We start from the raw sequence: 15,298 nt of genomic DNA on the forward strand, positions 1-15,298 counted from the left end.
CAAGTTAGCGTTGGAGCCATTACGTTCAGTGATAGAGCTCATCTCGAGTTTTCTCTTGATCAATATACAGACAGCCAACAAGTGAGAAAAGCAATAGATAACATTCCTTACAGAACTGGTCAAACTAACACAGCGGAAGCATTGCAAGTTTTGAGATCAGAACTGAAACCGAAACTACAGTCATCTTCATCTCCTTTCATTGCAATTGTTATCACTGATGGTAAATCACGTGATACGAAAGCCACAAAAAAAGAGGCCAAGTTACTTCATAAACTTGGAGTCCACGTTTATGCTATTGGTGTTGGAAGTAATTACGATTTGGAAGAATTGAAAGCTATTGCAAGTGATCCCGTCAACAATGTGTATCAAGTGACCAGTTATTCAGCATTGCAGGAAATAAATAAAGATTTTGGAGTAAAACCCTGTGAAGGTGAGAAACTATCAAGACTCATCTAATATTTTTCAATTTGTTTTTCTCAAACAATCGTAATATTGACTTGTAAATACGTAGTGCATATTCTTTTAAAATTACCCTTTTACAAAAATACGCCCGTAAGCATTTTGTTATCAGAAATCTTCATTGTGTGGTGTTATGCTTGTTTCTCTTTTTAATTTTCCAATTAATAAATTTATGCAATGTCGATAAATTATAAAGGAATAATTAACATGTGTATTTTTATTTACCAGCAAGTCGACAACTGTTTCGTATTTGCTTAACTTTCCCATCCTTGTAATCGATAGGTTGTCTAATACGTATTGCGGTATTATAAAATATTAAGGTTATGATCTGTTGTAATTTGTTTACGCAGTTATCTGTAAGTATTGATAATCAACTCACAAACGAATTTGTTTTATTGCATTGCAGATATCACAACTCCATCAACAACTACACAAACCACCACAACCACAGAACTTTCTACAATAACTACTCGAGATTCCACAACCACGAGACCAACCACAACAACATTAAAATCAACAACTTTATTTCATTTGCCCAAAATTACCAAAGAAAGGCCAAAAACCATAACCGGCAAGCCAATGGAAATTCCTCAACGAGATCAAACTTGTAAGTTGTTATTCCGTCTTAGTATGAATAAGAAAATTTTGTCAAACAGAATGCAACCACTTTTTGTTGAATGTAGGGATATATTTTATCTAATCGGCACAGAAAATAGCTAAAAGCAAAATCCATGATTTAAATATTTCAATAGTCATATTAACGTTAAGGAATATTATATATATGAATATATGCACTGTCTTGAACATTTTCCGATGCATTTAGATTTTTTTTAAATCTAGAGAAGAGAGTTGCTGCCCATGGCTTTTGTAGGCTTTCAAGGACGGAGAGGTTGATATATTTAATGTTTCTCTTGCAATAGTACAGGTGTAAATTGATTGTTTTACTAAAAACATAAGCAAGGAGGGCATTCCAGAGGTCAACGCTATAGGGAAGAAAGACTAGCCGTAGTGGATAATGTCTGAGGCTGGAGATATAATGTTTGATGAAAAGAAGAAGGACGAATTTATTCGAAGTATCCGTGTAAAGATGACACGAGAACAGCCAGCAAGAAGATGCAGAGACCATTAGAGATGATCGATAAAACGGATGGATAGCAGAATCGATAGAGAATCAGAAACTTTGTTATTTTTTCTTAGGTTCTGAATTCAAATTTAAATTTAAATTTCATCCTTCTGAGTTTGATAAAATAAGCCGATCTCATTTACTATATGTTTTTGAAGTTGACACTCCAGCGTGGCCACAGTTTAAATGAACAACGGTAATAAAAGCAACAAAATATTAATGTTAGCTCGAGAATATCTCACACCTACCTACCTACCTACCTACCTACCTACCTACCTACCTACCTACCTGCATACATACATACATACATACATACATACATACATACACACATACATACATACATACATACATACATACATACATACATACATACCTACACACATACATACATACATACAGTCAGACAGACAGACATACCAAAACATACATACACATATGTGTACATACACACACACACACATATATTTATATATGTTTGTATGTATGTATGTATGTATGTATGTACATGTATGTGTCTTTGCATGCGCACATGGATAGTCGCAGATGAAACAAATGTCACCATAAGTTTGTTCAATGCAGGTTGACTTGGAACAGCTATGCAACAACAACAAAGCATGAACATTTTTGTCTAAAACAGTCTACATTGAGCGTCAAATACGGTTCTCAAACAATAATTAAGTTAAAATATGTATAAAAATTTCTACTGCTACATATGTAAAGATTTAAGGGAACAGTCTATTGTAAATCTCCATCTAAATGAATACGACGATGATAACTTGATAACGCGTGGAAGAAAAATGAGGGCACTACTACTACTACTACTACTACTACTACTACTACTACTACTACTACTACTACTACTACTACTACCACTGTAGTGTCAACAACAATAAAAATAATCACAATTACGACAATAATAACTGTGACAAGGCAGAACAGTTTTTAATTATATCAATTAATTTACACTCATACAGACACACACACACACGCATAATTTTAATGATTTAGATTTTATTTATTCTAAAGCACCCGAGGTATTATATTTGTTCTTTTTTTTATTATTCCACAGCATCTATTGTATTTGGATATGACCTAATCTCTATGGGAAGCTACAGAGCCAACATGATTACACAGTTTATCAATGCTATGCTGCCGTACACTGGATATGGAAATTTCAGAGTTGTGTCGTTTGCCCACTGTCCGGTTACCTTCAATGTTCCTGTGACTTCATTAATCGGCAAATCCTACTTGGAAACAAGAAACAGCGTTAATATAGAAGTTCCCGGATTAGCGAATGTTATACGTGAGATGAGAAAAGGAAAGGAAGTAAATGATAATCCGATTATTTCGAAAAAGAACACAGCTGTTTTGTTTGTCGATCCTTCAGTAACTGCGATTACACAAGAAGTATTAGAAGAAAGTGAAAAGCTTAAGAATGAAGGCAGTAAAGTATTCTTAGTGAATGTAGGTGGTAATATTTGGCCACAACCTCAATTACTGCATTCACTTAGCAGCCAACCTTATAACAACTACATTTACAATGCCCCATCTTACAATCAATTATTATACAAAGCTCACAATACGCCTTTCAAATTCAGAGCTATGTGCAAGGGGTACCGTAACAGTAATTAAGATTGGTTTCTGTTTAATTTATTTCTTTTTATTCATGTGCTGACCATCTTCCATCTGACTGCGGGACAGTCAGACATTTATGTTATGTTTTTGGCGTTTTCATCATTATCTGTGCAGTTTATACTGCGCAAATGATGATAAAATTAGTTACCCAAGCACCTGTGAATATATACCTAAGGACACATACATTCACGCATACCCTTGCCACAGAACTACAATTCCTTAATAACAAAAACGAACATTCCATTTTAGATGTTATAAATAAATATTATTATTACAACTTACAAATAAGTTCTTTTGTTGTTTATCTTTTTTCTTTTACTTAAACCTATTTTTTTCTGTTTATTTTTAAAAACTGAATGCTATTTACTTTGGAGTAAATTAACATGCTTAAATACATTGTTTTATGTCCTCCCTCGAGTATTATAAATACGATACGATACTAATTGTTCAGTAGTGTATGATTTCTTATATATACCTTATTGACAGGTACGAATCGGTAATGTGGTGGCCCGCTTGATTTTAGCGAAACAGACCATCACTAGTTTCTTTGAATCTCATTTTTTAAAAACTTTTTATTCTAAATTTAGTTTGGTGCAGCATTGAAAATTGTGGATTTATAAAACAAGCGATAGGGCCTAATACCCTGCGACATTTAGTTTTGTCTTGCTCTGCTTTTCATTGTTTTGAGGTCGACCTCAAAACGATGAAAAGCAGATCAATCAACAACTGGGGTCAATATGATAAAAAAAGAAACTTTAACTTGTGTCTATAACAGAAATCTTTATCGATATAGGTTTATAGACATAGGTTGTTATAAAATAATTAATTATTACGCAGCAGTCACACGTATAAAATTTATAATCTCCCGCAGATAGCATATAATCTCATGAATACAATGGAGTAGATTCTTTCGTGTTAAAACGTCAACCCTATTATAGCAGCAGCAATGGCTCCTAGCATTGGTAAAGGACATATATTTTGGGTGAATGTGAATCACTAACATAGATTGCCGTATATTAGATATGATTATTTTATAGATTTCCGAGGGACGTAGCACCACAAGCATTTTCTTTGACGCTGTCCGTATTTTGTCATTCACTGCCCTTCGTTCCAGCGTTAATGTCACGAAACACTGTAAGGGAAGATATAAGAGCATAAAAAGTATTGTGCCAACACTCGTCCATGTATTTTGCATATGAAAAATAATGATGCTAATAACTCAAGACCTGAAATTTTGTGGGAGGAGGCTAGTCGATTACATCTGGTACTTATCTATCCAGCCCGAAAAGATGAAAAGCAAAGTCGACCTTGGAGGAATTTCAACACGGAACGTAAAGACAGAAGAAATGCCGCTAAGTATTTTGCCCAGCGTGCTAACGATTCTGCCAGCTCACCACTTTAATAAAAATAATATTTTCTATTATAGGCACAAGGCCAACAATTTTGAGGCAATAGGACTAGTTGATTATGTTGACACAGAACTCAACTGATACATATTTCATCGAGTCCGAAAAGATGAAATGCAAAGTCGACCTCAGCGGAATTTAAACTCCGAAGGTAAAGACGGACGAAATGCCGCTAAACATTTTGTCCGGCGCGCTAACGATTCTGTCCCTCGCTACCTTAATAATACTTGAAAGTATTACATACTATTATAGAATTTCATGTCGATGTTACTCCACACTAATTGTACTTTATTATTTTAAAAGCTCACATACTGAAAAATAATGTCTGTAATAATTGGTAACTATTAATGTTGGGAACGTTATAGTATACTCAGCAATATATGTCATCTGACATTAAAAGAAACATTTACTTCCTTTAGACTAATCTAGCAAAAATATTCTCAGACGGAAGGAACAGTTACCGATTCAAGTATTGTACTTACGTCCACTTGGGAAACTAACATTTCCTATATTCTACACACACACACACACACACACACACACACACACACGCACGCACGCACGCACGCACACACACACACACACACACACACACTCACACATACACACACACACACACACACACACACACACACACACAACTAACATTCAAATCTTATTCGATGAACAAATCGTTTGACTACTGAAATATTCTTTAACTCCATTGTTGCTTAATAAGTTTGTTTATGCGGATTTATTACTCTGAATTGGTAAATTAATATCTATGTTTGCGATGCATGCTGTGTTTGCAGCTCTGTTAGCATTTCCTTAGCGCAAAACTCATCGTTAATCATTGACCCATACTATGATGTGAGACTCAGTTTGTGTCCGGCAATCTACTGATTATGCCAACCTACGGTCGTTTTAAATATGTATGAAAGTAGAGTATTGTACCTTGCCTGGTAACTGCGTCACCAAGTACAGAGCATCTGATTATATACATTAGCTGATATTTGAAGATATACATTAGCTGCTATTTGAAGATTATCTCCATTGCCACACAAAATTTCTACGATTTGCATTCTTTCAAGTAACACAACATTTATTGTATAGTGAAACTACACCCATCCCGATAAAAAGTGATAGTAGCCAGCTATCATAAATAGACCAGTAGCCAGTTGACAAGAGAAAGGTCGGAAGGTCGAGATACGTGTAGACTGTGTTAATAGCCGTGTCTGTGCTGATATAGTAATTATACTGTGATACTGATTGAACATTATAACGATCCAACGTATTGAGAATAATAACACTGTATGACTCGAGGTCGTACAGTGCCAGATAGAACCACGCTATCGACGACTTCGGAACATAGCAATATCTGTCAGGGCGACAACCGTCATCAAAGGATAGATATGTAGTGACGCTATACAACAGCGCGCGCGCGCAACGCCCTTTTCTGATTCGCGCGTGTTTTCATCACCAAGAGGGAACATTGCTATCGTGGAATTAGCTGATTGGCTAGGAAAAGCGACCCTTAGAAAAGAGGCAAGGGAACGCAAAAACCTTGACCATCAGCGTCCAGCAGAGACAGCAAAGACAGCAGAAGGCCTTTGATACCAGCAGACGTATATTTCTCTCTGTCCAGCTTTGATAGCAGTCGGCCGAAGGTTTTTTACCAAATTGTTGCAGACAACATCGTCTTCATATTCCGCGGCCATCTTTAACCCGTTCTGTTTTTAGCGGCTGAACATTGTAAATATTACAATCGATTAACTTTCAGCCTTGCGCGCCCAGAACCAAGGATATCAGATATACCACTGATTTCTCACCGGTATAAAACAATAAAGTATATCTATTTTTTACGTCTGCGTTTTGTGTTTCTTTGACTGGTAGAATCTGGATTTAAAAGCAACGGATAGTGATTGCTTCTCGCACCCCCAAAAGGTCCAGAGAAGATATTCACATTTTCGTTACAGTGGTGACCCCGAAGTTCCAGAGAACACTCAACAAAAAGAAAAAAATCCAGTTTTTCTGCCAAGTCTGAAACACGACCATCCTGTTTTCCAGTCACTTTCAACAGTTTGTTTCTTCATCTGCACTCACGCACGGAAGAAAAAAAAAAGAGAAGAAATTTTTTTCTCGATTAAAACACGACGAAGGTTGGTAAAACAAAAAAAAGAAAAGAATTTTTTCTATTCTCTGTGCACACAGTACAAACAAAAAAACAAAAGAAAAAAACATTTTTTTTTGTAAATTGCACATTCAAAATTTATTGGTTCAATTGTTGGTCTTTCTTTCTTTCTTTCTTCCTTTCTTTTTTCCCTTTGTTTTTCCTTGTTGCGTCTGTTCAGCGTTGGTTCGTTGTCAGTTTTCTTTTTTCCATTTGACAAGTCATCTAGTGAATAAAAGGCTACAAAATGTTTATGGGTTCGTTACCTACTTTTACAGGTGATGCCACACTGTGGTTTTCACAGTTAGAGGCACAATTTCGTGCACAAAGTATTACTCCCGAGCAGCAGTTGCAAATCCTTTATGGTTGCATGCCGCCTCAACTGGCATCTACAGCAAGAGACCTTATCACAGACCCTAGTCCAGGCGCTACTTATGCGTCTGTTAAATTAGAGGTAGAGAAAAGAAATACACGAAGCGAGGAAAGTCGTTTCAACGAATTAATGGCAGATGAGCAACTAGGAGATAGGACTCCGTCAGAATTTTTACGAAGACTGAGGGAGTTAAGTGGTAATGCATCAGACGCCCCCCTCCTTCGGAAGATTTTTTTTTCGAGGTTGCCCGCCTATATACAGACCGTTTTGGCAACCGGTTTAGAGACAAATACAGTGGACCAAATAGCAACGATGGCTGATAAGATGGTTGAATTTGCCGTTCAACCATCGTCACGGTCTGCTTGTGCCTGTTCACAAACTTCTTCGGCCTCAATTGAGGGGCTTTCTAAACTAATAGAAACCCTCACTAAAAGGATGGACGCGATGTGTCGCGATGGTAAGCGATCTTCAAAATCGCGGAGTCGCAGTCGTTCATCCTCGATATCAACACAGTCTAAGTCTGGACTGTGTTGGTACCACTCCAAGTATGGAGAGAATGCACATAGGTGCATACAGCCATGCACTTATAAGTCTTTAAACTAGATTCGGAGAATTTGAGCACGTCAACTTCCTCCACAACATTTTCTGGTTATCGTGCATTCTTTGTTAAAGATCTAGTGTCGAAGAAAAACTTCATGGTGGACACTGGTTCTTGTTGCAGTATTTGGCCTCTGCGTTGCACAACCGACAGGCCAAAACGATCTAACGTCATCTTGCACGCTATTGACTCGTCACCAATAGCCACATTCGGTCAGATCTCGTTACGCCTTGATATTAATCTTCGTCGAGACTTTCAATGGGTTTTTGTCATTGCCGACATTCCGCATCCTATTTTAGGTGCGGATTTTCTGGATAAATTTGATTTGTTGGTAGATGTTAGACGTCGGAGGTTGGTCGATAGTTCGACTACACTCTCCACGCCGACCGGAGAATCTACCAATTTAGCTCTTAGCCCGACATTTTTTGTCGGTACATCTGGAGATGTTTTTCACTCTCTTTTAGCTTCTCTTCCAGAGCTATATGATGTTACCTTTAGGGTGGCTAAGCCATTACACTCGACACGACGCTTTATAACAACAACTGGACCTCCTGTTTTTTCACGTCCAAGGCGTCTTGCACCTGATCGACTTAAAACTGCTAGGGCTGAGTTTGAGCATATGCTCCAGCTCGGTCTGATACGCCCCTCCACCAGTCCATGGGCATCTCCCCTTCATTTAGTAAGAAAAGGGGATACAGATTTTCGCCCGGTGGGAGATTATCGGCGTCTAAATTCGGTGACGATTCCGGACAAATATCCCATAAGGATTTTAAACGATTTTTCGGCAAATTTACATGGCTGTACTATTTTTTCTAAGGTTGACCTCATACGTGCCTACCATCAAATACCGGTCAACTCAGACGATATTCCTAAAACAGCAATTACTACTCCTTTTGGCTGTTTCGAATTTTTATTTATGAGTTTTGGTTTGAGGAATGCCACTAGTACTTTCCAACGGTTTATAGATGAAGTTGTTCGCGGACTTGATTTTGTGTTCGCGTATGTCGATGATATTCTAATCGCAAGTGATACGCATGAAAATCATCTCCTGCACTTGTCTCAGCTTTTTCAGCGTCTTCGCGACTATGGTGTTCGCATTAATCCAGACAAGTGTGTTTTTGGGCAACCATCTCTTAATTTTCTCGGTCATTATATTGACTCGGGAGGAATCAAACCACTCTCATCCAAAGTCGATGCTATTCAGCGCATCGCACCACCTTCTTCTTTGCGTCAACTTCGCCATTTTTTAGGCATAGTAAATTTCTATAGACGTTTCATAGATCGGTGTGCGGACAAGTTGTTACCTTTAACACAAATGCTAAAGGGCAATTCTAAAAAGGACGCCCGTCTTACTCTTTCGGCTGAAGCACTGTCTGCCTTTGAGTTGGTTAAAAAGGAACTAGCTTCAGTCCCTATTTTGGCACATCCGGCTCCTAATGCTCCACTTACTTTATCTGTGGACGCATCAGAGTCTGCAATTGGCGCTGTTTTGCAGCACACCGTAGAGGGTGAAGTTAAACCTTTAGCTTTCTTTTCTTGTCAGCTAAAGCCAGCTGAACGCAGATATAGTACTTTTGATCGAGAGTTACTAGCGATCTATCTGTCAGTTCGGCATTTTCAACACCAGCTCGAGGGACGAGAGTTTGTGATTTATACTGATCACAAGCCCCTTACTTTTGCACTATCTTCTAAAACGGATAAACTCTCTCCTCGTGCTTTCCGTCACCTGGACTATATTTCTCAATTTTCAAGTGACATTAGGCATGTGTCAGGGACGGAGAACATCCCGGCAGATGCTCTCTCTAGACTCCCTGTCAATTCCATTTCCTCTCCTGCAGCAATTGATTTAACTGCTATTTCGCAGGACCAACCACCTTTAGAGGAGTTGGATTTAACTTCGCCTAAGTTTATTAACTGTAAGTTTGTCTACCTTCCGCTCCCTACAGCGGAAGGCTCTATTCTTTGTGACGTTTCTACCGGTTCACCTAGACCATTAGTACCTGAGAAACATCAACGTTCTGTGTTTGATGCTCTTCATTCACTGTCACATCCAGGTATCTCTGCCACGGTAAAGCTTGTTACTGCTCGGTTCTTCTGGCCCAATATGCGACGATCAATTACCTCTTGGGCACGCTCTTGTTTGAGGTGCCAGAGTGCTAAAGTCCATAGACACGTTCGTGCTCCACTTGGACAATTTTCCTCTCCTGAAGCCCGTTTTCGCCATATCCACCTTGATTTGGTTGGACCATGGCCTGTGAGTCGCGGGTTCTCATACATTTTAACTTGTATTGATCGCTTTTCACGCTGGCCGGAAGCTATTCCTATAGCAGACATTTCAGCTGAAACTGTTGCGAGGGCTTTCGTATCTAATTGGATTTCGAGGTATGGTGTACCGTACAGTTTAACCACAGATCGTGGTCGACAATTCGAGTCTGCATTGTTTCGTGAGTTATCACGAATCCTGGGGATGCATCATATACGCACCACAAGTTACCACCCCGCTTCTAATGGGATGGTGGAGCGTTTCCATAGGCAACTTAAGGCCGCTTTGCGTGCCTCGCCGAATCCACAGTCATGGACTGAATTTCTACCGATCGTCCTGCTTGGATGTCGGACTGCGATTAAAGCAGACCTTGGTTTTTCGTCTGCCGAGCTCTTGTATGGTACCACACTGGCATTGCCTGGTACGATGTTGGTGCCAGACAAGTCACAGTCTCTTAATTTAGAGTCTTATGTTGCTCGATTACGCAGATACTTTTCTGCCCTTCCTCCTATGGACCCTCGACACCAAAATCCTCCTTCTAGTGTGCCATCAGACCTTAATTCTTGGACGCATGTTTTTATTCGTGATAATTCTGTCAAAGGACCTCTTGTTTCTCCTTATAAAGGACCTTTTCGTGCGATTTCTCGCACGCCGAAGGTATTCAAACTTGAAATTAACGGTCGTTCGGAGACCGTCTCCGTAGATCGTCTTAAAAGGGCATATTTTGAGGTGTCCACATCTTTTAATGACCCCACTGCCACAACCATCGTTGAACCTTCACATGCACCTTTGACAACACCACTATTTACACATGCACCATTATCAACACCAACATCGACAACACCACCTTCGTCGTCGCAGCCTGCCTCGAACAGACCTTATGTTACGAGGTCAGGCAGAACTGTTCACTGGCCGAAAAAACTTTCCAAAACTATTTATATTTGACATTTTCAATTGTCTTCCCATTGACAGTTCAATACTCATTGAACTTTGCTCATTTTGAGTATTTTTTCTCTTTTTACCTTTTAGGTGAATTTTTTTTTGTTGTTTTAATGTATTATATTGTGTGTTATTTTGGTTGTCTGGTATCCACCTTGAGTTTTGCAGTCACTACAATAAGTTTCCTTCGTGCATACGCACTTGTGGGGGAGCCTTTGTAGTGACGCTATACAACAGCGCGCGCGCGCAACGCCCTTTTCTGATTCGCGCGTGTTTTCATCACCAAGAGGGAACATTGCTATCGTGGAATTAGCTGATTGGCTAGGAAAAGCGACCCTTAGAAAAGAGGCAAGGGAACGCAAAAACCTTGACCATCAGCGTCCAGCAGAGACAGCAGAGACAGCAGAAGGCCTTTGATACCAGCAGACGTATATTTCTCTCTGTCCAGCTTTGATAGCAGTCGGCCGAAGGTTTTTTACCAAATTGTTGCAGACAACATCGTCTTCATATTCCGCGGCCATCTTTAACCCGTTCTGTTTTTAGCGGCTGAACATTGTAAATATTACAATCGTTTAACTTTCAGCCTTGCGCGCCCAGAACCAAGGATATCAGATATACCACTGATTTCTCACCGGTATAAAACAATAAAGTATATCTATTTTTTACGTCTGCGTTTTGTGTTTCTTTGACTGGTAGAATCTGGATTTAAAAGCAACGGATAGTGATTGCTTCTCGCACCCCCAAAAGGTCCAGAGAAGATATTCACATTTTCGTTACAGATACAACAGTGGCAAAAGACCGCCTTACAATAGTAGCGACGAGGAAAAACAAATTAACGTGGAGTGAAAAGAAAAAAATATTTACACGGCGAGTTTAAACTAATTCACGTGGAAAATTAAATGTCTCGACAAAAGAAAAAAATCATGTTGCGCAAACCTATGAAAATCGTAAAATATGGAAGAAATGTGCAGAAAAGTCGAAAGACAAAGTGTTGCAGGTAAAACAGAAAAAATATTGGGATGTAGACCCATGTATAGCATGTAGTAGGATGCACCTGAAAAAAGGCTGTTTTATAAAAATGCAATGTGTTTTGCTGCGGGTTTACAGGACATAAAATCGCACTGCAAAATAGAATGACAGGAAAATGGAACAAACAAGAAAAAATATATAGTTTGTCAGCAGAAAAAGTTGCGACTACAACAAATAGAAAATTCGTGAATGTGAGAATTAAAAACACTAGTGTCAGAATGCAATTAGTCATGGGAAGTGATATTACGATCATAAACGAGAAAACATCGGAACAAATAAGCAAACCAAAATTATGTAGCTCAAACAAAATAGTGTACGGTGTTACGAGAAGAAAATAGTAGCGACGAGGAAAAACAATTTATCAATATCTCCTCGTGTTACAGCTTTACGATGTTCCTCTACTCTTATTTTGAGGGGGGTGGCATGTTTCGCCTTTGTATAACCTACCATAGCTGCATGGGATGGAGTACACGCAGTCTTTGGTCATATTCTCTTCTATTGGTGGTTTTATTCGAAGGAGATATTTGCGAAGTGTTGTATTACTCCTGAATACTGTCCTGATGTCTTATGAACGGGAAAACGCTTTTGTAATATAACGTTCAAAGGTCGAAGCAAAAATGTGAATGTTTGTTTTGGAAAAATCCATGAATTTATTTGGCACCGAATGTATGGAGAAATTTAATTTATGGAATACACCCATACGCGCTTTCTGCAATCGCGTAAACAGAGTAGTCAAACGATGGTATGAGGTCGATGAACTGAAGGAAAAAAAGTGATGTGGAATATCGGGCGTGTACTTTGGAAGAAATAAAAATAAATGCGAGAAAGGACAATTTTATTAATGAGACAAAAAAAAAAAAACTGTGGTTGACAAAAGAAAATAAAGGTCTGAGGCAAAGAACTGCCAAGATGTGAGTGTGTACTCTATATGTGATGGTGTACTAATGTACGCTCAAAGGATGGTCATACCACAGACATTACAGAAGAGAATGTATGGATGTCCCACATCCAGACACCTTTAGAATGGAAGCGCTGATGCGAAGTCTCGTATTCTAACCAAGCATAGACATGGAACATTATTTACATTTGAGGATATTTGTCCTCATCTTGCTTGTTGTTAACACAACGTTTCGGCTGATGTACTCGCCAGCCTTCATCAGGTGTCCTGAGGGAATTTCGAACCTGGGTTCTCATTTTCGATGTTATTATTATTATTATTGACCACTACGCCATATGCCCGTGGGTAATTATGGAGTGAATTTTAGGGCCTATAAATCTAATATTTTCCTATCTTTCCTTAATACCGGTCCCCATATCTGCACTAAGTATGCTTAGGAGGTTATTATGTCCTATCATATATGCTGCCTCTTTTAGTTTTCATATTTTCCAATGGTGTTCTCTGTCTATTATTTTAACTTCATCCAACAGGGGGAGGTGGTTTCTGTTTCTCCATACATCATCAGCTATACCCGATTTATCAATATCTCCTCGTGTCACAGCTTTACGATGTCCTCTACTCTTATTTTGAGGGGGGTGGCATGTTTCGCCTTTGTATAACCTACCATAGCTGCATGGGATGGAGTACACACAGTCTTTGGTCATATTCTCTTCTATTGGTGGTTTTACTCGAAGGAGATATTTGCGAAGTGTTGTATTACTCCTGAATACTGTCCTGATGTCTTATGAACGCAAATCTTTTGCATCTTTTCGGAGAGGCCTTTCACATAGGGTAGACAGACTGTGGTTAGTTTATGGGTTTCATCCTCTCTTTTCTTCATAATTGAAGTGGATAGTATGTTTTTTGGTAGTTGTTGCTTAATAGATTGTTACTTAACTTGATCGTTTCTTCGTGGTGCGTATCAGGATCGCTACTTATATTCTTTGCTCGATGTTTTAGGCACTGAACAATCCCTCTCTTTACACTGCATGGATGGTGGTAATTGAAGTTGAGGTATCGTCCAGTGAAGGTTGGCTTGCGGTATACGGATGTCAGGGATCCATACTTGGTTCGTGTTATTAATACGCCCAAAATGTTACTGATTGTCCGTTTCCTTTTCCATTGTGAACTGTATGGATGGTTTTATGGAGTTCACAGGATCTAACAGTATTTGAACATCTTCTTGGTAGGGCCAGAGTATAAAGGTGTCATCAATATATCGCAGCCATAGGGTTGGTTTTTGTGGTGCTGATCCTAAAACCAAATTCTCAAAGTATTCTATGTATATGGCGTAGTGGTTACGAGCGCGGGCTACCAACCCCAAGATTCCGAGCTCGATTCCAGACAGTGACCTGAATAATAATAATAATAATAATAATAATAATAATAATAATAATAATAACAACAACAACAACATCGGAAAAATACCTTAGGAATGAGAACGTAGGTTCGAAGTTTCCCCAGGATTCCTGATGAAGGCTGGAGAGCCGAAACGTTGAGTTAACAACAAACAAGATGAGGACAAATATCCATCAAATGTAAATAATTTACATAATTCCTCATGTCTCAAATATTGAACTGTATAGGCAAGGAAGTTGAAAACTTGGTAAAAGGCTGCAGAGGATGTGCACTGGCAGCGAATCTACCTACTACAAATTGTGAACCTTGGTTAGAAGAGAATTGCATATCGATTGCATATCGATTTTGCAGGCCCGATAAATGGATATTATTACTTAATAGTGGCAGAAAGCTACACAGAATGGCTTGCGATCGCGCAGTGTAAACGACCAACTTTTTACACGGACTGTTCGCAAGATTTGGTGTACCGGATATAATTGTCTCTGATAATGGATCACAGTTTATATCCTGTGAGTTTAAAAGTTTCTATGAGATTTTTACGTTAGAACATAAAACTACAGCACCCTAGATCGAATGGAAGGGCCGACGGTTCGTGGACACTTTTAATACAGCTTTAAAGAAAGCTAATAAGGAAGCCATAGACGAGGTCGTGGTCCAACAAGTTTTAAGGCTATACAGAGTAACTCCGAATTCAAATGCGTCAGAAGTAAGTTCACAAGCAAAATTAATGTTTGCCGGAAAGGTGAAGTCAGTATTCGATAAACTGCTACCAGTGAAGAAAAAATACGTGCTAGTAAAGACATACCGTAGAGAAAGCATGAAGGATTATGATTAAAAGAGAAAAAATATCTTCTCTACGGGAAATATAGATTCTGATATTTCAAATAAAAATACACATATACTTATATACATGTGTATACATAATGTCAGCTTCGCAATGTGAGCCAAAGAGATTAAGTCAATACCTAATTGACATCTATCTATCTATCTATCTATCTATCTATCTATCTATCTATCTATCTATC

The 15,298-nt window shown here is 38.7% G+C and overlaps 2 protein-coding genes across 3 annotated transcripts in view; both read left to right on the plus strand.

Annotated features, from left to right (window-relative positions):
• Positions 1–3,501, plus strand: part of LOC115210640 (collagen alpha-1(XII) chain-like) — a 4,712-nt gene extending 1,211 nt beyond the window's left edge. For both annotated transcript variants that reach the window (XM_036502120.1, XM_029779289.2), the window contains exons 3-5: positions 1–430; positions 866–1,066; positions 2,655–3,501. The exon at positions 1–430 is cut by the window's left edge and continues 134 nt beyond it. In XM_036502120.1, coding sequence (XP_036358013.1) covers positions 1–430; positions 866–1,066; positions 2,655–3,217 — 1,194 coding nt within the window. In that variant the 3' untranslated portion in view covers positions 3,218–3,501. The remainder of the gene's footprint in view (positions 431–865; positions 1,067–2,654) is intronic.
• Positions 3,502–7,022: 3,521 nt separating this feature from the next.
• LOC115210472 lies at positions 7,023–10,954 on the plus strand. Its single transcript, XM_029779076.1, has 3 exons — positions 7,023–7,677; positions 7,821–9,507; positions 10,498–10,954. Exons 1-3 carry the CDS (start codon positions 7,023–7,025, stop codon positions 10,952–10,954), a joined length of 2,799 nt encoding a protein of 932 aa, XP_029634936.1.
• Positions 10,955–15,298: the final 4,344 nt, after the last annotated feature.

This window comes from Octopus sinensis, linkage group LG4 (assembly GCF_006345805.1).
Source record: "Octopus sinensis linkage group LG4, ASM634580v1, whole genome shotgun sequence".
Lineage (NCBI taxonomy): Eukaryota > Metazoa > Mollusca > Cephalopoda > Octopoda > Octopodidae > Octopus > Octopus sinensis.

Bases quoted from the DNA above. Each gene is read 5' to 3' on its own strand.
- LOC115210472 (XM_029779076.1), top strand. From the start codon at position 7,023: ATGTTTATGGGTTCGTTACCTACTTTTACAGGTGATGCCACACTGTGG. The intron at 7,678-7,820 runs GTTGGTACCACT...TCTTTGTTAAAG, and splicing joins ACAGTCTAAGTCTGGACTGT to ATCTAGTGTCGAAGAAAAAC. The intron at 9,508-10,497 runs GCATGTGTCAGG...TCGATTACGCAG, and splicing joins CAATTTTCAAGTGACATTAG to ATACTTTTCTGCCCTTCCTC.